The sequence below is a fragment of the Dendrobates tinctorius genome, unplaced genomic scaffold (genome assembly GCF_039654945.1).
Source record: "Dendrobates tinctorius isolate UK_male_01 unplaced genomic scaffold, ASM3965494v1 ptg000216l, whole genome shotgun sequence".
Classification (NCBI taxonomy): Eukaryota; Metazoa; Chordata; class Amphibia; order Anura; family Dendrobatidae; genus Dendrobates; species Dendrobates tinctorius.
Genome location: NW_027361883.1, coordinates 601066 through 619929, shown reverse-complemented (window position 1 = coordinate 619929; position 18864 = coordinate 601066). Strand labels below are relative to the sequence as shown.

Sequence of the window (18864 nt, the reverse complement as noted above, 5' to 3'; positions counted from 1 at the left end):
GCCACCGCCGTGGCATTGTCCGTTTGAATCCGGCCTGGCTGGTTGTTGAGGTATCTTTCCCAATATAGAAGTGCTAGGAAGACCACCCTCAGTTTTAGAATGTTGATTGATAGTGAGTGTTCTTGCCTCGACCATCATCTCTGGACTGCCAGGTGACGGAACACCGCACCCCAGCCCAGGGGACTGGCATCTGTAGTTACTACCTGCCAGTGGACAGGGGAAAAAGGCCGTCCCAGATGAACGAGGGGTCAGTCACCACTTGAGGGACTCCCTGGTCTGAATGGAAGGGGCGATCCAGTGAAGAGATGTACCTGTTCCAATAAAGGAGGATGTTCCTCTGTAGCATCCAGGAACAGAACAGGGCAAAGGGTATTACCTCTGAAGCTGTCACCATCCTTCCCAGGACTCTCATGGCAGAGTGCTTAAAGGACAGACGACGGAATTTCAACAGAGAGCGAATTCCCTGCTGGAGGGTAATCCACTTCCTTTCTGGGAGAAAGACCCTCGAGCGGCGGGTGTTGATTACCATTCCTAAGAATTCTAGGCGTTGTGTTGGCGTTAGGTGAGATTTCTCTCTGTTTATGATCCAACCAAACCGGGATAGCGTGTTCAAAACTACCGCTAGATTTTCCTGGGCCTGAGCGAAGGAGGGCACTTTGACGAGAATATCGTCGAGATATGGCACCAATATTATGCCTCTGACTCTTAATATAGCTACCATCGCTGCCACAATCTTTGTGAAAATTCTGGGTGCTGTTGCCAGCTCAAATGGCAGGGCCACGAACTGGAAATGCTGCTTTTGGACAGTAAAACGCAGAAACCTCTGATTTCCCTAAAAAATGGGAACGTGTAGGTAGGCATCCCGGGTGTCAATGGAACATAGGAATTCCTGATCCTCTATAGACGTAATTACCATCCGAATCGATTCCATCCTGAAATGGTGTAAGCGGACCCAGCTGATTAGCCTTTGGAGGTCTAGTATGGGACGAACTGAGCCGTCCTTTTTTGGTATCACAAACAGGTTTGAGTAAAAGCTAGCAAAACGTTCCTGCTCGGGAATGGGGACGATTACTCCTGCACTGCGGAGAGAGTCGATTGCCGTAGAAAAAAACTAGAGCCCTAGCAGCGTCTTTTGGTTGCGATAGAAAGAAGGGATCTCTCGGAAAGACGTTGAAGTTTATCTTGCATCCTGTCGATACTACCTCCTTTACCCAGATATTCTCTACTGAACTCTGCCAGACATCTCTGAAGAGAAGGCAGCCTCCTAGTCAGGGAGAGGTACTGGAAAGGGAGTTGGACTCCCTGCTGGCATCAGGCTGAAGTGGCTCTGTCCGGCCCTGACCTGGTAGTTCTGCTGTTGGAACTGCGGGAATGCCATGAAGGGGTGGCCCGAAATGATACCTTCCTCTTATCTCTCAGTGCTTGCGACCTCTGTGGGCCCTGAGCATAAGTCCCTGTCGCTGGGGTACGGCGAAAGGGCTGAAAGAGCTGAGCCCTATGTTTAAAAACATATCGACAAGGCTTGGCCTGAGGGAGAAGGGAGCTTGTACGCCCCGTTGCATCCTTAATGATTTGATCTAGCATTGACCCAAAGAGCCAGGTGCCCTGAAGCGGGTGGTTGGTCAGTGATTTCTTTGAGGACAAATCAGCCTGCCAAGCCTTTAGCCAGACCGTCCGTCGGACGGCTACCACGTTACTGGATGCTTGAGCTGTGCAAGACGCGGCATCGAGGGCTACGGATACCATATACCTCCCCCGCATGGGAGATTTGATCTGCGAATTCCGCCAGTTCTGCTGGTGGAGCCCCAGCCAATATGCCCTGCCTAAGCTGTTAGGCCCATTCTGTAACAGACTTAGCTACCCAGGCTGACGCGAAGGCTGGACACAATGTGGCGGCTGCCGCCTCAAAGGCGGATTTTGACATGGATTCTATCCTCCTATAATTGGGATTTTTTAGAGCTGCTCCACTGGCGAGTGGGAGGACTGTATTGGTAGCGAGTCTGGACACTGTTAGATCCACCGAATGGGAGGCGGTCCAGTTGGCTGTTATGATGAGTCACCGAAGGATTTAAAAACAAAATACCAGCTATGTCCAGAAAAACCAGAGAGGTTGGCAGCTATCGGATTGCAGACCCCTGAACCTATCCACAACAACTAGCAGTAGCCGTGGGGGGGTTCCTACAGTGCCCTAGACCCCTCGATGACAGCCGGAGAGCTACATAGCCTAAAGACAGAAAGGGGAAAAACTAAACTGCCCCAGAGCAGACCCCAAAGCAATAGGCAGCCCCCAACATATGACGGTGAAGCAAGATGAAAACACTAACACTGATAGAAAGATAGGTTGAGCAAATGATGGGTCCAAGCTAACTACATAGGACAGGACAGCTGCTGTCTGCCATCCGCAAAAACCCCTATCAAATGAGCCAACCGACTGATAGGAAAAACTGGCCCTGAAGTCGCTAGGCTTCAAAAGACTATATCAGCACTCAGGTATATTCTGAAGACAGAGCAAAAGATCAACAGATCAGAGAAAAAAATGGAATTCAGCTCACCTCCGGCCGGGGATGGCAGAACTCCCAAAAAACAAGGCAAAACAAAAAACAAAACTGAAGAGTACAAAGCAGAGCAGAAAAACTTAGCTTTGAGACGCAGGAATCAGACTGGTCTCCAAGAATCCAGCAGGAAAATCACCAGCCAGGAAGAAGGGCGTCAGCAGCCTTATATCCAGTCCTCAATTCCAGCCACCCAGTTATCATCTAGCTGCCCAGGTGTTTGGTAATCAGCCTCACTACCTTCCTTCACCAGAGGAGGGAATTCATCAGACCTCAATGATGAAGGGAAAAATGAACTCACAACAGTTGGCGGTGAGATCTGGAAGAAAGGGATATAGAATCCCAAAACGACTTTCTCTCTGAAATCGCCTGGTTGGGTTTTCCCTTTCCCTGGCCAACACTTCCTCAAAATCCTTGTGGGAGGCGAAAACCCTAGAGTGGAACTTATGACGCTTAAATTAAAAAGCCTGATCATTAGGTTTTGATGTGGCGTCCCCAATGTTAAAGGTCTCATTGACTGCGGCAATGAGGCCCTGAACCATATCCTTGACCTGGGACTGATCTGGCCCGTACTCAGAACCCTCCTCTGATTGTGTCTCTGATAATGCCTCGTCTGATTCCGGGGATGAGGACCGGGAAGAGGCAGACGGCCATAGGAATTCTGGCGTTGAGACGGAGTGAGAAGGGGACCTGGGTTGACGGTCCTGTCTAAACCTTCTACGGTCTCTAGAAGGCCCAAAAGGAGGCTCATTTTGTTGCTCCTATGTCCACTGGAGTCTGAAGTGGCAATATGTTAAGCACCGTTACCAAGGTCTGTGATACCCTGGTAAGGTCGGCCATGGACTTAGATAAGGAAGAGGCCCATCCTGGACACTCGCTGTCTCCCGTTGCGATGGACGGCCCCTGGGCTGGCAGGCAAGGTGCTTCCTCCTGCTCCAGGGGTAAAGTGGGAGCTAAGGCTACTTTCACACTTGCGTTTTTTCGCGCTGCGCACCGTGCGCAGTGCAAACGCACATAAAAAACGCATCATGCGTTATTGTGTGTGTTTTTTTGCGGTTTTGCGCGCTTTTTTTTCGCTGACGTGTGCATTAACATGCACACGTCAGCGCACCCATAGACTATAATGGGTGGTTGGGTGAAAAAAAACGCATTGCGTGCGCATGTGTTTTTTTGGGGCAAGTCGAACGCTCAAAAAATGCAACAGAGTGCATTTTGTGCACCCGAGTGCACACTACAAAGAACAGCATGCGCATACAAACGCGTACAAACTCATGTGTTTGCGCACCCATGTTAAGAATAGGAAAAAAAAAACGCATGCATTTTTTAGCGCGAAAAAACGCAAATGTGAAACCAGCCTCAGACAGGCAAAATGGGGGCTGCACCTGCTCTCTATCGTAGGTGACACCGTAGGTCTGCTGCAATCTGAGCAGAGTGGCGAAGACTGACCTGAAGGAGGCCTGACACCAAGGTCACTGGAGCGGATGAGGGGGAGGAGCGTGACTGATCTCCCTTGGGCATACTGACAGGTTTTACCTGGTGCCGACCTTCGGGTAGAAAGCGGAGTGAGGGAGCAACCTGTAGTGCAGTACTCACATACCCACGACCTGTGTGCCTGCCCCCAAAGGCTGATGCGGGTGAGAGAGCGAGGTGAGCAGCCCTGCCTACAGTCATGGCCGAAAGTTTTGAGAATGACACAAATATTAATTTTTACAAAATCTACTGCTTCATTTTTTCTAATGGCAATTTGCATATACTCCAGAATGTTATAAAGAGTGATCAGCTTAACAGCAATTACTTGCAAAGTCAATATTTGCCTAGAAAATGAACTTTATCCCCCAAAACACATTTCAATATCATTGCAGCCCTGCCTTAAAAGGACCAGCTAACATCGTTTCAGTGATTGCTCCATTAACACAGGTGTGGATGTTGATGAGGACAGGGCTGGAGATCAATCTGTCATGATTAAGTAAGAATGACACCACTGGACACTTTAAAAGGAGGCTGGTGCTTGGCATCATTGTTTCTCTTCTGTTAACCATGGTTATCTCTAAAGAAACACGTGCAGTCATCATTGCACTGCACAAAAATGGCCTAACAGGGAAGAGTATCGCAGCTAGAAAGATTGCACCTCAGTCAACAATGTATCGCATCATCAAGAACTTCAAGGAGAGAGGTTCCCTTGTTGCCAAAAAGGCTCCAGGGCGCCCAAAAAGACCAGCAAGCGCCAGGACCGTCTCTTAAAAGTGTTTCAGCTGCGGGATCGGGCTACCAGCAGTGCAGAGCTTGCTCAGGAATGGCAGCAGGCAGGTGTGAGTGCATCTGCACGCACTGTGAGGCGGAGACTCATGGAGCAAGGCCTGGTCTCAAGGAGGGCAGCAAAGAAGCCACTTCTCTCCAGGAAAAACATCATGGACAGACTGATATTCTGCAAGAGGTACAGGGAGTGGACTGCTGAGGACTGGGGTAAAGTCATTTTCTCTGATGAATCCCCTTTTCGATTGTTTGGGACATCTGGAAAACGGCTTATTCGGAGAAGACCAGGTGAGCGCTACCACCAGTCTTGTCTCATGCCAACTGTCAAGCATCCTGAAACCATTCATGTGTGGGGTTGCTTCTCAGCCAAGGGAATGGGCTCTCTCTCAGTCTTGCCTAAAAACACAGCCATGAATAAAGAATGGTACCAGAATGTCCTCCAAGAGCAACTTCTCCCAACCGTCCAAGAGCAGTTTGGCGATCAACAATGCCTTTTTCAACATGATGGAGCACCTTGCCATAAAGCAAAGGTGATAACTAAATGGCTCAGGGAACAAAACAGAGATTTTGGGACCATGGCCTGGAAACTCCCCAGATCTTAATCTCATTGAGAACTTGTGGTCAATCATCAAGAGACGGGTGGACAAACAAAAATCTTCAAATTCAGACAAAATAAAAGCATTGATTTTGCAAGAATGGACTGCTATCAGTCAGGATTTGATCCAGAAGTTGATTGAGAGCATGCCAGGGAGAATTGCTGAGGTCCTGAAGAAGGGTCAACACTGCAAATATTGACTTGCTGCATTAACTCATTGATTGCAATTATATTTCTGTATGTGATAAAAACATCTGACAAACACATAAAAACCAGAGGGCAGCAGATCATGTGAAAATATATTTGTGTCATTCTCAAAACTTTTGGCCATGACTGTAGAAGCCTTACGAAATCTCCACCCGGAAGCGGTGAGCAGGGCCTTGCTCTGGCCTCATGGAGCACCAAGATGGCGCTGGTACAGGAAGAGGAAGCCGGGGGGCGGAGCCTGCCGGAAGCCGGAATCTAGCGTTGGCCATGCTGGGCTCCTGCTGGAGCCCAGGGCCAAAATTCCACCACAGGAGGAGGCTGGAACCGCGCTGCACCGCGTGCTTGAAAGTACGTGTTGGCTCTTAACATAGGTATAGAGCCCTGGGCTGTAAGCCCGAGTGCTGAGTACAGCGGTCACATTCAGCCTGAGCGGCTGGTGAGCAGATCATACAACGCTGCAGCCTCTTACCTCCAGTTCACCCAGTAACAGGGGTCGGTTATCTGCATGAAAAGATTGCTGTCCCAAACCTTATCTGCAGGGCGTCTCTCTCGATCATCAGGCTCTGGTGGGCGAGTGATGGGAGACGAAGGTCAGGACCATAGAATCATAGAGTTGGAAGGGACCTCCTGGGCCATCTGGTCCAACCCCCTGCTCACGAGGGAGCTGCCACCTGAACACGAGTCCTGTGTTAGGGGATAGGGTCCTGCCCGTGGGATTCATGAGGATACGGGGTGGCAGTACACGCCGTACTCAGGATCCCGGTGTGGGAGTACAGATGTAGCATATCTTCTCTGTATCCCTCCATGGTTACCTGAAAAGGAACGACGCACACTGAGGTAGGCACGGGTCTGCGTGAGACCCCTGTCCACCTCCTGCTGACACTAAGCAAAACGGATTGTCCTACAGCCGGTCGGAGGGTTGTGTACTGCGGAGGCGGCGTTATCACTTTTCTCATGCATAGTGACAACCTCCTAGTGACAGCAGCACACACCCCACGGTTTCTGTGTCCCCCAATGAGACGAAAGAGGGGAAAAAAAAAAAAAAAAAAAACAAGTGTGGGATTGCGCTTTTTTTTTTGCAATTTCACCGCACTTGGAATTTTTTTTCCCGTTTTCTCGTACACGACATGGTAAAACCAATGGTGCCGTTCAAAAGTACAACTCGTCCCACAAAAAAAAACAAAAAAAAAAACAAGCCTTCACATGGCCATATTGACAGAAAAATTAAAATAAAAAGTTATGGCACAAAACAGAAAAGCAAAAATGAAAATTGGCTCCGGCGTGAAGGGGTTAATATGTAAGATGAAAATAAAAAAAATTTTGTTGCCTAAAATACAAAGGAACTGTGTCATGTGTAACTTTAGGCCTTTTAGATAATTTCGTCTTCGACTGTTCACAAGAACAGTAATTCTGACCAGGGGTGCACAAACTTTTACATGTCACTGTGTAAGCTGCTCTGCACGCCCGCCGCCTTATCCTTGCAGTGGAGGGTGGTCACCGCAGGAGCCGTGCTGCATTACTCAGGGCTCGGGCAGCATCGGTTTTCATGCTTGGGCCATTCTTTTGCTCTTACATAAATGACGAGAAATCATTTTTAGTGCGACAGACTCATAAGAAGACATAGGAGGCAACATAAGAAAGTCATGGTACTTACTATGGGGGTCCCAAAAGGAATATAACCTGCAAACAAGAACAGCAGCAGCATTACTTACGGTCCACCGGGGGATCAAGCCAAAGTTTGCAGGTTCGACAGATTAGTTATTTGCACTGAAGCTGAGCTACATCATATACTCCAGTCACAACTAAAGCTGCAGTCATAATTCTGATGTGTCAGCTTTACACCTCACAGCTCTCCGCTGCCCCCTGCAGGATGAGCGGTGCATTCTGGGAGATGTAGGGATGACACACCAGATCCCAGGATGCAGGATATCACAGCCCAGTCCTGACTGGAGCCACTAGGAATGGAGCCAATGTAGCCGGGGGAGGGAAGACGCACCTGACATTCGGAAAGGCATGAAAATCTTCTCACTCGTATCTGGGTGGATGATCGCCTGTAAGAAAAAATAGAAAGACACGGTGTCAGCCTGGCAATGAGGGGCACAGAGTATTTCTAAGAAAAGTGTCCCATCACAATACAGTATATACTATACCGAAGACATCACTGCCATCCACACAGGACCAGTGCCAGACGTGTGACCTCAGAACCTGCACCTGATGACATCACTGCCATCCACACAGGACCAGTGCCAGACGTGTGACCTCAGAACCTGCACCTGATGACATCACTGCCATCCACACAGGACCAGTGCCAGACGTGTGACCTCAGAACCTGCACCTGATGACATCACTGACATCCACACAGGACCAGTGCCAGACGTGTGACCTCAGAACCTGCACCTGATGACATCACTGCCATCCACACAGGACCAGTGCCAGACGTGTGACCTCAGAACCTGCACCTGATGACATCACTGCCATCCACACAGGACCAGTGCCAGACGTGTGACCTCAGAATCTGCACCCGATGACATCACTGCCATCCACACAGGACCAGTGCCAGACGTGTGACCTCAGAATCTGCACCCGATGACATCACTGCCATCCACACAGGACCAGTGCCAGACGTGTGACCTCAGAATCTGCACCTGATGACATCACTGCCATCCACACAGGACCAGTGCCAGACGTGTGACCTCAGAATCTGCACCTGATGACATCACTGACATCCACACAGGACCAGTGCCAGACGTGTGACCTCAGAACCTGCACCTGATGACATCACTGCCATCCACACAGGACCAGTGCCAGACGTGTGACCTCAGAATCTGCACCTGATGACATCACTGCCATCCACACAGGACCAGTGCCTGACGTGTGACCTCAGAATCTGCACCTGATGACATCACTGCCATCCACACAGGACCAGTGCCAGACGTGTGACCTCAGAATCTGCACCTGATGACATCACTGCCATCCACACAGGACCAGTGCCAGACGTGTGACCTCAGAATCTGCACCTGATGACATCACTGCCATCCACACAGGACCAGTGCCAGACGTGTGACCTTAGAATCTGCACCTGATGACATCACTGCCATCCACACAGGACCAGTGCCAGACGTGTGACCTCAGAATCTGCACCTGATGACATCACTGCCATCCACACAGGACCAGTGCCTGACGTGTGACCTCAGAATCTGCACCTGATGACATCACTGCCATCCACACAGGACCAGTGACAGACGTGTGACCTCAGAATCTGCACCTGATGACATCACTGCCATCCACACAGGACCAGTGCCAGACGTGTGACCTCAGAATCTGCACCTGATGACATCACTGCCATCCACACAGGACCAGTGCCAGACGTGTGACCTTAGAATCTGCACCTGATGACATCACTGCCATCCACACAGGACCAGTGCCAGACGTGACCTCAGAACCTGCACCCGATGACATCACTGACATCCATACAGGACCAGTGCCAGACGTGTGACCTCAGAACCTGCACCTGATGACATCACTGACATCCATACAGGACCAGTGCCAGACGTGTGACCTCAGCACCTGATGACATCACTGCCATCCACACAGGACCAGTGCCAGACGTGTGACCTCAGAACCTGCACCCGATGACATCACTGACATCCATACAGGACCAGTGCCAGACGTGTGACCTCAGAACCTTCACCTGGTGACATCACTGACATCCACATAGGACCAGTGCCAGACGTGTGACCTCAGAACCTTCACCTGCTGACATCACTGACATCCACACAGGACCAGTGCCAGACATGTGACCTCAGAACCCGCACCTGGTGACATCACTGACATCCACACAGGACCAGTGCCAGACGTGTGACCTCAGAATCTGCACCTGGTGACATCACTGACATCCACACAGGACCAGTGCCAGACGTGTGACCTCAGAACCTTCACCTGCTGACATCACTGACATCCACACAGGACCAGTGCCTGACGTGTGACCTCAGAATCTGCACCTGGTGACATCACTGACATCCATACAGGACCAGTGCCAGACGTGTGACCTCAGAATCTGCACCTGATGACATCACTGACATCCATACAGGACCAGTGCCAGACGTGTGAACCTGCACTTGGTGACATCCCATACAAGTCCAGTGCCAGATATATGAAGCATACGACCTTCTTTAGCCTTACTGGCCTTCCCTGAAAGCTAAACTCCCCTTCTCCTCTTTGATTGTTGAGAAATGGTAGCATTCACTACCTTGTTTACAAAAAAGGGAAAAGAAATCCAACCTGGTGACTGAACCGCTGGGCATGGCATGCAGTCAGATGGCATGTCAGAACGCAGGCATGTCTCACCTCTGCACAAGGTACAGGCGGCAGCAGATGTTAGCAGTGAACAGCACAATACAAAAGCCGCATTAAATGCACATAAATTGTCAGCCCTTCTGGTTCTGGCCTCCTAAGGCGTCTTTATGGGATTTATTCTCTACCTTTTTGAAGGTGTTTATCACCTAATATGCATATTTTACCTGCTCGTGCTTCCGTAGAGCACCTGCTATTCAGGTCACGTTCCTCTGAGGGGTGTAAAGTGGCACTGGGTGGATACAGAGTACTGCCGTGAAGAGCTACTACTCACTGCTCCTCTACTGGAGCTATGAAGGTCCCACCACAAGTAGACCATCTCCGCAGATCGAGCTTCATTTCCCATTCGTCCACCCTCCTCAATTGTGTTGTTTTTTTTTAGATTTCAGCAATTAACACGTACTTCATCACCCTCAGATTAGTTACAAGTCCTGGAAGGTTCTAGAGAAAGTGTAGAGGGATTTTATTTTATTTTTAGAAGACAAGGGAGACGCGAGACCCAGAAGAGTACCTCTGAGGGGGGCAGCCATCTGGACCCAGCAATGAGAACGGTGGAGAAGACAAGGGTAGGAAGAGCGAGAGGACGAGCTGAAGCTAGTCCACAAACCGAAAGTCCCAAGTCAGGAAAGGGACATGGACCACTTCCCAAAGGCATCTCAGAAGATTCTAATGGGATAGCATCACTGACCTATAGGGTGGGCTTCCACACCAATCCTATATGATATAACCTATAATGTTCCCCAAACCTAAGAATGTGTCAACAATTTGCAGAGATGTTTCCACACGTTCAGTAGAGCTTGCAGGACACAACTCCCAACATGATGGAGAACAAACCTCTCCCACGAGGGACAGAACAAACCTCTCCCACGAGGGACAGAACAAACCTCTCCCACGAGGGACAGAACAAACCTCTCCCACGAGGGACAGAACAAACCTCTCCCACGAGGGACAGAACAAACCTCTCCCACGAGGGACATGACCTAAAAGCCTATAGTGACAAAAAGCCCTAACCTCCTAATGAAATGGCCTATAAAAGCCTTAAAGGGGGTCCATCATCAGGTAAAAAGAATCCATTTTTTTCTCATATTTGATTCCTGCTGCTCCTTTTAATGTTCCATTTCTCGTTTTCTTTAAACCCGCCATACGGTTTCGGATGTATGGGCCTTTTATCTAGTGCTGATTGTTGTGGCCTTAACTAAGAGGGCGTGGCTTACAGCCTAAAAACACCCCCCTAGGGAATCCTGTCAGCCACGCCCCTTTGGGAAGACCATAACGATCAGCCGTAAATATAAAGGCCCTCATCTCTGGAACCATATGGTGGAGTTATAAAAAAAAAAAAAAAAAAAAAAAAAAATTTAATACTAAGGGGGAAAAGCGGGAATAAAATAGGAGCAAACACTTGTCACTTTTTAACCTGGTGACACGTCCTTAAATATAAAACTTTTCTTCCCAATTTTGTCTCTCCACATTTCACAGGGAGTAACTTATGTTTACTGTGTATGATACCTTGCATTAAAGTGGGAGAAGTTTTATTATGACCTTGTCTTTTTGGTGTACATATACATTTCCTATAATTTGTTGGTTGCAGCAGAGCTGACCTGAGTTGGATAGGACCCAGCAGTGCAGATACCCCAGACAGACGCCACACTGTTCTAGTAGAAGCATACGCAATGCGCATGCTTCTGTTCACTACACAGCACTCACTGAGCGCTATATAGATATCAAAGAGAAGACAGGAGCGGTGAGAAACCGCTTCTGTCTTCTTCTCGTAAGGGTCCGGCCAACTACCAGGATCCTGGGGAGAAGACAACAGAAGTGGTGTATGGCCGCTTCAGAATGGCAGTGTCCACTCGTTTTGACCCTATAAAAGGTCATCAGACATGGGTTGTATCCAGCAATGTAGAAGTATTTAATGGCAAAATATCAGCGGTAAGCAGCAGAACTCACCTGCTTTATCTTCTGAGCCGCCCAGAGCTGCAAAACACAACAGAGAAATCACTGAGTGACAGAAAACACCGGGCAGAGAGCTCAATGTCAGGAGGAGGCAGCTTTCCCTTCTCTCCAGCATTCCCAGTATTATATACGGAGGTTTCCTGCAATCCCATACATACATGTATACAAATGACTATGAGATCAGTTTATGGGTAAAATCGGTGTAAGTGACATGACACTTTTCAAAATGTGCCGAAAACAAAATGCAACACCTTTAGACCCCATTTTGGCAGTATTGTAGATCAACAGCGAAGTCCCCATCTACGGAGGTCAAATGGGGTCGTTCATGGATCAGCTTACCAACCAATGTGACATTAGGCATGGGTGGAGAGGCGAGTACTGGGAACCAAATGGTGCCAAGATAAGAAGAGCCACAGCCAGGTTTTGGATTTTCTGTGCAGAATATCAGAAGAGGACAGTGGCCGTCACTGTGGCCTCTTTGTTTATGGGACCACTGGACCCCCCACCTATCAGTGTAAAGTGATATAATGTGGTGCCATGTGGCTAGAGTACTATGCAGACACAAATCCATGGTTATGTGGCCAGGATTTGACAACATCTGTTGCACAATCCCATCCAGAGGCGCGAGGTGCGGATGCCCTGCTGGAATCACTCTCCAGGAGAGTGACCACCTGAGACCCATGTATTGGAACGGGACACATTGGCATCAAGTCATCAAAGTGCAAGTCAACTGATAAAGAGGCCAAGTCCAGAAATATGGCCCAAGACCAAAAGGGCAGCACAGTGAAATATTGAAGTTTTTCCCCTACTGAATTGTGCAATGCTCCAAAGACCACCGGTGATGGCGAGACAACTGTGGTCATTTGCAAAAATAATTTGCCAAACTGGTGCAAGTGGAGCAGAACAAATTGGGGGTAAATATTTGGGCCCCTACTCTTCAATTACAGTGACACCCATAAAGACATGCGGCTTTCGAGAAGAAAGGGCACTCGACAGAAGAAAGTTTGGGCTCCAGCAAAATGGCACCTCAAGGCACCGAACCGTCTACGACACCGGTGGACGATGGCTTACCCACATCGATCTCTAGATCTACAGATTAACAGTGTTGGCATCAGAGATCACAACGAGCTGGGCTCCATCTAATTGGCCCTTGAAGCGGTCTTGTTTTGCAGGCACTACAAATCTTCCGGATGTGCTTCCGAGTGACTCGTGGGTATATATAGACGCCTTCACGTAAGCGACGCTGGCTCCACAGACTGCGTGTGAGTAACATATTGTGCATAAATATTTATATTAATGTGTAAATGTCGGGAACATCGCGCCGGAGGCTGAATGTGAAAAGTAGATTAAATTGGTGCAACCGACAACAGACTAATTGATTTACCAGAAGAGATGGGGTGGACCCAAGTCCCAATCGTCTCCTGGTCACACAGATGAGAAGAACACGGAAGAGACCAAGCAGCGGCCCGGGCGATTGGAAGAGGCTGGCTCACATCATACGCAATCCTGGCCGAAACAAAGGACATATCCTACTTAAAGGAGCAGGACTAAAAAAGATGGCGGAGGGGCGAAACGTGTTAGCAGTAAATGAGGAACATGCTCCACCTGTCAAGATGTGCAAAGCAAGATCCACTGCTGGGAGCTCCTGTGAGATCACCGAATGACGTCCCCAATGTGCTCAATGGAGACAAGTCTGACGATGTTGCAGGCCATTTCTCCAAATTGTCCCAGAGGCAGCGTTTCCACTCAAATCGCAAGGCCGAATGTTGCTGGTGCTCCTGTGAGCAGCCTGCATGGTCTAATCCTGCCCCCGTGGCTGCAGCGTCTCTGGTCTTGCCTCCATCGGGCAGATCGGGGACATCACTGGTCGGTGATTACACAGCTGCCAGCAGCGTCTCTGGACTTGTCTCCATTGGGCACATCTTTGGTCGGTGATTACACAGGAGCTGCCGGCAGCGGATCTTGATGCATTCAGCGGAGAACCTTGCTCAGACAACCGTTAATAACCTCAGTGACAGCAGATGTGGCAGTGCCAGGATTTCTGAACGAGGATCAGACTCCAGACTGGAGAAATCCAGAGGTTTTTAAAATGTTTCAATTTTTCCTCATTCCCAGATCAGTGAGGTCTCCATCCTGTGATTCCCATCATTCCAGCACCTTTCCTTCTTGGTGCTGCGGTTGCAGTGTTGAGTGGTGTACTTACCAGTCCTGGTCAGGTGTCCGCCACTGTATATAGGATGTAACCATCAGGCCACCAAGAGATGGCTCAGATCTCATCATCTTATGATAGTGAGATGACTCTTACGACTCTGAACCAGTCTAGACAGTTAAGCTGCAGAACACAGAGAATGTCAGCCCAGAGTGTTCTCCTCTCATGTGGAGCAATTTTTGGATATGGAAAGCCTAAATAGCTTGAATCTTCCAGGTCAGGAGAATATTGAGGAACGTTACCAATCACCGGCGGACGTCCTGATTGTTGATTTATTTGTCAGTAGGACTTCCCGGCTCTGCCTTATGCAGGACGTATGGGAGGACTCCAGCCCCAATACAGTGACCTCCAAGAAATCAGCTCGTCAACTAGCACCCGGTAGTGGGTGGAAGATCTGCGGCTGTATAACCTGCTGCTCCCCATCGTTCCCCGCACCTCTCACCCCGGTAATATCAGCCACCGTTACATCGCACTTTCCAAGGACGATCTCTAATGAAACAAAGGCAGGATGTGAAGACCAGGCGCACCGGGGCCGGTGTTACCCCCGCGCCATGCAGCACTGGCCGGGCAGGGCGTGGCAAGAGGAGCGGCATCTGCAGGCCAGGTCAGCATCCCCCGGGGGTCTCACCACCCTGGTCACTGCTCTACACCTCACCCAATTCTCCATATCTGATACCTCTTATACGGTGATTGTGGTGCCGGGATTCTGACAACCCCCCGATATAAGAAGTGATGCTTACGTCAGCGTTGGAGACTCCGGGGGGCAGCGTCCCGTGCTTGTAGTCCTCCAGCAGCAGCACAGCCTCCTTAAGGCGACTCTGCAAAGAAAAATGGAAAAGTGGGTGAGAACTTCAGGGCGATGAGACGGCGAGCAAAGGAACCGCACAGGACTGTCAGTACCGGGACAATATGGGACCGCCGAAGAATCACTGTAACCAGATCTCTGGAAGTGGAGAGTCGCCCCCCAAAGACAAGCGCTGAATACAAGTGACCATCACGTGACCTCCAATGCATCCCCAGATGGGACGATGAAAGCCTCTACCCTGACCGCGTGGCTGACGGCCCCTACACTGACCGCGTGGCTGACGGCCCCTACACTGACCGCGTGGCTGACGGCCCCTACACTGACCGCGTGGCCTCCATTGTACTCCCCCGATGTGAAGATGAAGGTGACTGCACTGATCATGTGGCTGAAGGTCACTGTATGGATCACATGTCTGATAGCGAGGGTCACGAGAAGGTCATGTTATGGGGGTTCTGTGACAAGATGGCCCTCCTATAGGTGCGCTGAGACACGACATCATAATGGAAGGAATAGTCTCCACTGCAGCGCAGAGTATTTTAGGAGATGAATGTGGTTGTACTTTGTGCTGGTGGCCAAGATATACAGTATGTGACAGGACATGGCACTATAACCCCTATCATGGTGTGGGCTGTCAGGAGTTGTAGTCTCTACAGACAGACGAGATGAGATACACGAGGGCCAGGAACAACCGGATGGCGATACAACCTGACACCTACACGACGGCCTCCCCTCTGCTTCATGAGCCGTGCTGAGGATCGGGGGAATGGCGGAGGCTGACGAGGATCCTGTACACTCATCCACACTGACAGATTCAGGTCAAGGAGATGTGCGGCGGTGGCAGGATACCCCCCCGGGGGTCTCTGCGCATACACCACACTGCACCTGATAACACTGCGGCACTGACGAGGAGGGGCCCAGAACCGAGACTAAATATTCTGCTCCAATCACATCCAAAGCTGCAGTCACAACCAGCTGATAAAGCAGATCCAGTAGTGCACGCCCTGACGCGTTCTTGCCGCACGCTGACCGCCCTGCATTCTTGCCGCACACTGCACCCTGCGTCCTTGCCGCACGCTGACCGCCCTGCATTCTTGCCGCACACTGCCCCCTGCGTCCTTGCCGCACGCTGACCGCCCTGCATTCTTGCCGCACGCTGACCCCCCTGCATTCTTGCCGCACACTGCCCCCTGCGTCCTTGCCGCACGCTGACCGCCCTGCATTCTTGCCGCACACTGCCCCCTGCGTCCTTGCCGCACGCTGACCGCCCTGCATTCTTGCCGCACGCTGACCGCCCTGCATTCTTGCCGCACACTGCACCCTGCGTCCTTGCCGCACGCTGACCCCCCTGCATTCTTGCCGCACACTGCCCCCTGCGTCCTTGCCGCACGCTGACCGCCCTGCATTCTTGCCGCACGCTGACCCCCCTGCATTCTTGCCGCACGCTGACCCCCCGCATCCTTGCTGCACGCTGACCGCCCTGCATTCTTGCCGCACGCTGACCGCCCTGCATTCTTGCCGCACGCTGCCCCCCCTGCATTTTTGCCGCACGCTGACCCCCCTGCATTCTTGCCGCACGCTGACCCCCCTGCATTCTTGCCGCACACCCATTTTTACTATCAAAAAGAGTTTTTTCAAATCCGCAGCATGTCAATTTGAGCCCCCCCGACATCTACGGCTAAGGGGGAGCACCATTATATGGCTCTGCGGGGCACTAATGTGGGGGGTACAGGAGCCTGATGACACTCAGGGTCACCTCTGGGTCTATACCCAGGTACGTTCCTTGCAGCCTGGCAGCCCCCACTCTGCCCGCACCACTGCCGAGCTCCCGCCTATCTGCTGCTCACATGTCTCAGCCTCTCGCAGGACAACTTCTTCAAGGAGAATCTCTGAGGCACCATCTGTCAGATCCTTCTCACTCCTGCCCACCCTCCTGCATCACTAACACATCTCCTCGCCCATCGCCACCACAAATGTCCTGGTCTAGATGATCAAGATGTCCTCTGCTGCCCGATAGACGTGTGGGACCACCTCTGCTTATCAATGCAACTGCGTACCAGAGCTATCAGACCACCTCTACTGACCTGCAGCGGTGCCGGACCCCACTTACTAACCATCAGAAGTGCCGGACCCCACTTACTAACCATCAGAAGTGCCGGACCCCATTTATTAACCATCAGAAGTGCCGGACATCAGCTACTAATGACCAGACAAGATGTTTGGGACAGCCTCTAATGACAAAATGTGTACGACCAACGTTCCTAACCACCAGGGACACGGGGCGTCGGCGGCAGGCCGCCGTGAGGGACGCGGGGCGTCGGCGGCAGGCCGCCGTGAGGGACGCGGGGCGTCGGCGGCAGGCCGCTGTGAGGGACGCGGGGCGTCGGCGGCAGGCCGCTGTGAGGGACGCGGGGCGTCGGCGGCAGGCCGTCGTGAGGGACGCGGGGCGTTGGCGGCAGGCCGCTGTGAGGGGTGCGGGGCGCCACACATCGAAACAACTGGGAGTCAGTACATAGTCTACTAACCACTGTGTGTCTGGGGGGGGATGCCACCTGCCGGCCACCAATGGGCACAGGTTTTTCAACCAGATATGCAGGACCACCTGAAGACAGAGACCCCTAACCTTCCTGATGCTCCCTCCAGTGTTGTCCATTATGTGCAGATACTCCATGATGCTTCTGAATACCTTTATCTTTACCTCCACCTACATCCTAGTCACATCCAGAGCTGCACTTGTATTTCTAATAGCCTCCACCCACAAGTGACATTCACAGTGTTCCATGTTCCAGTCACATCCAGAGCTGCGCTCATATTCCCAGTGTCCTCCACCCACAAGTGACATTCAGTATCCCATGCTCCAGTCACATCCAGAGCTGCAATCGCATTCTCAGTGTCCTCCACCCACAAGTGACATTCCGTGTCCCATGCTCCAGTCACATCCAGAGCTGCAATTGTATTCCCAGTGGCCTCCGCCCACAAGGGTCAGTCACAGTATCCCATGCTCCAGTCACACCCAGAGCTGTACTCTTAGCGAACACCTAAATCTGGTTTCCTCCCACAATCCACAGCTGTGTGAGGTGCAGTGCATTAACCCCCGCAGTGCCGGCAGCAGGCGCAGAGCATCCCCATTAATGAGATTAATAAGTGGTGGAGCTGATGGAGACAGGACACATGGAGGGAACATAATGTGACATCAGTGTGTGAGGAAACAGCAGTCGCTGCAAGTAACAACAAACTTCCCGAGAAGAAGAAACACGATGTGCCGCACTTTCCTCGCTCATGTTGGAGTCTTGGCAGTCGTTCAGCCGCCCGAAAGATGGAAGCTGCAGTGACGAGAACACAGGGAAGGCAGCGGAGCAGTACTGAGGCCACGGGGCTAGAGGGGCCGAGAGCAAACCACGAGGGGGGCCCCCGAGAGCAAACCACGAGGGGGGCCCCCGAGAGCAAACCACGAGGGGGGCCCCCGAGAGCAAACCACGAGGGGGGCCCCCGAGAGCAAACCACGAGGGGGGCCCCCGAGAGCAAACCACGAGGGGGGCCCCCGAGAGCAAACCACGAGGGGGGCCCCCGAGAGCAAACCACGAGGGGGGCCCCCGAGAGCAAACCACGAGGGGGGCCCCCGAGAGCAAACCACGAGGGGGGCCCCCGAGAGCAAACCACGAGGGGGGCCCCCGAGAGCAAACCACGAGGGGGGCCCCCGAGAGCAAACCACGAGGGGGGCCCCCGAGAGCAAACCACGAGGGGGGCCCCGAGAGCAAACCACGAGGGGGGCCCCGAGAGCAAACCACGAGGGGGGCCCCGAGAGCAAACCACGAGGGGGGCCCGAGAGCAAACCACGAGGAGGGGCCGAGAGGGACCAGGAAGGGGCTGAGAGCGAGCCACGGCCACAGGTTCACACACCACAGGCCAGATACACCAATGTTCAATAACATAATACACC

The 18864-nt window shown here is 51.5% G+C and overlaps 1 protein-coding gene across 4 annotated transcripts in view; it reads right to left on the bottom strand.

The window, feature by feature from the left end:
* Positions 1–18864, bottom strand: part of SFXN5 (sideroflexin 5) — a 260274-nt gene that overhangs the window by 212550 nt on the left and 28860 nt on the right. For all 4 annotated transcript variants that reach the window (XR_012222340.1, XR_012222341.1, XM_073555065.1 and 1 more), the window contains exons 3-6: positions 14863–14940; positions 11908–11934; positions 7604–7658; positions 7262–7287 (exon numbers count right to left, since the gene is read on the bottom strand). Coding sequence is in view for 2 of the 4 variants with exons in the window: in XM_073555065.1 (XP_073411166.1) it covers positions 7262–7287; positions 7604–7658; positions 11908–11934; positions 14863–14940 (186 nt within the window). In the remaining 2 variants the exon portion in view is untranslated. The remainder of the gene's footprint in view (positions 1–7261; positions 7288–7603; positions 7659–11907; positions 11935–14862; positions 14941–18864) is intronic.